The sequence below is a fragment of the Chelonia mydas genome, chromosome 14 (assembly GCF_015237465.2).
Source record: "Chelonia mydas isolate rCheMyd1 chromosome 14, rCheMyd1.pri.v2, whole genome shotgun sequence".
Classification (NCBI taxonomy): Eukaryota; Metazoa; Chordata; order Testudines; family Cheloniidae; genus Chelonia; species Chelonia mydas.
This window is the reverse complement of record NC_051254.2, coordinates 34,368,233-34,370,335: the sequence shown is the minus strand read 5'-3', so window position 1 is coordinate 34,370,335 and position 2,103 is coordinate 34,368,233. Positions and strand designations below refer to the sequence as shown.

The 2,103-nt window shown below is 41.7% G+C and overlaps 1 protein-coding gene across 1 annotated transcript; it reads left to right on the top strand.

The window, feature by feature from the left end:
* The first annotated feature begins 443 nt into the window (after positions 1–443).
* Positions 444–1,549, top strand: LOC102941983 (olfactory receptor 14A16-like). The gene has a single exon (XM_037914476.2). The coding sequence runs from the start codon at positions 476–478 to the stop codon at positions 1,430–1,432; it is 957 nt and encodes a 318-aa protein (XP_037770404.1). The 5' UTR covers positions 444–475; the 3' UTR covers positions 1,433–1,549.
* The last annotated feature ends 554 nt before the right edge of the window (positions 1,550–2,103 follow it).

Sequence of the window (2,103 nt, the reverse complement as noted above, 5' to 3'; positions counted from 1 at the left end):
CGACATGCTACATATGATGCTGGAGGAGTCTACGTCATATTGCCCTTCAAAGTGGGAATCAGGCTGTGTTGGCATTTTAGTCTATTAGTTTTATGCCCAAGTTGTGAGCTTGGTGATGGTCGCAATGGAGGGACCTTCTTTGCAAGAATTGTGGGATTTGGAGTGTGCCTTGTTCCATCCTTCATACTGCATTTTATCAAGCCACACCTTCGGCCAAATCCTCAGGTAAAGTGATGAAGCTCTGTTGAGTTTAAAGGAGGTTACACTAGTGTGATAATATGACTGACGGATTGTCAGAGGCGAGGAGCACTAACAACATCGACTCATTGTAAGTGATGAGTTCTGTGCACCCTTGACATTCATAGAATGAGATATTAGGGAAAGGAGAAACAGGGCCATTCTCTCTGTCACTCTAATCCTGACCATTGTCTTTCTCATTCCCTCCACAGCCATCACATAGTGTACTGAGGAAGAAATGTCCAACCAGACCGCCGTGACTGAATTCCTTCTCCTGGGATTCTCTGATGTTTGGGAACTGCAGATTTTACACTTTATTGTGTTTCTACTGCTTTACCTGATATCCCTGCTGGGGAACCTTCTCATCATCACAGCCATAGCCCTCGACTGCCACCTTCACAAGCCCATGTACTTCTTCCTGATGAATCTGTCCATTCTAGACTTTGGTTCCATCTCTGTCACCATCCCCAAATCTATGGCCAATTCCTTCATGAACACAAAATCAATTTCTTATTCTGAATGTGTCACCCAAGTCTTTTTTTTCTTATTCTTTGCTTCAGCAAATGTTGCCTTACTGACCATCATGGCATACGACCGATATATCGCCATCTGCCAACCGTTGCACTATGAGATGGTGATGACCAGGAGAGCTTGTGTCCAAATGGCAGCCAGTGCCTGGGTCAGTGGTATTCTCTACTCTGCAATGCACACCGGGAACACATTTGCAATATCTTTCTGTGGAGGCAACAGGGTGGATCAGTTCTTCTGTGAAATCCCCCAGCTCCTCCACCTTGCCTGCTCTGACTCATACTTCGGTGAAGTTGTTCTTATTTCTCTTTGTGTGCCTTTATGTTTAATCTGCTTTGCTTTTATAATTGTGTCGTATGTTCAGATCTACAAAACAGTGCTGAGAATCCCTTCTGAGCAGGGCCGACATAAAGCCTTCTCCACCTGCCTCCCTCACCTTATTGTGGTCTCCTTATTCCTTTTCACTGGCATCTTTGCCTTCCTGAAACCCACCTCCAACTCAACCTCAGATCTGAATCTCTTGGTGGCTGTTCTCTATACCATAATGCCCGCAATGATGAATCCGATTATCTACAGCATGAGAAACAAGGAAATGAAACGTGCACTGAGTAAACTGATAGGTTGGAGGTTATTCAGCAAGAATAAAATGTCTATATTTCTCCCCTGATCACAGTTTCATTCTGTGTTTCTTTATAAATAGAATCATCGGATGACATGATTGCCTTCATGAGAACATACTGTGCAATCTGTTTATGCAGAATTGGGTATTTACACTAATAAAAATCCAGACAAACAACTCAAGAAAAAAAGTAGTTACTAGGTTTACATCAATGTAATTAAGATTGGAATCTATCTATCTGCCTATGTACTGCTAGCCATCACCATTCTATGTGATAGTCTTGCAAATAAAATCAGTAGCCATAGCAAAGTCACTAGTGGGTTCTCTGGCTCTTCTTATTTTTCAGGATAATAACTCTGACTGAGGTATCAAAGCATTTGTTCTTTGGGTTTTTTTGTTTGTCAGATTTTTAGTTGATTTTTGTTGAGTTGTTTGTTGTTTTTATTTGTTTCTTTGTTCCAGGTGGGTTTGCAGGTGGGAAGGCCTGTTGAGATGGTGAGAGTTTGGTTAGATAGGATTTTCAATGTTTGCCTTCTCTTGAGAGTGCTCATATGTCATCTCTTTGATGGGGTTTTCTGAGTGAGCTGAAGGTTTGCTCCCCACAATGATAAAAGGGTGCAAAAGAAGTTTCTGCGTGGCTAAGTTCCTCCTGAAATTATTATGTATATACTGTTGGGATATTATTGTATTATTAATGACATGTTAGGAGATAAAGAGCC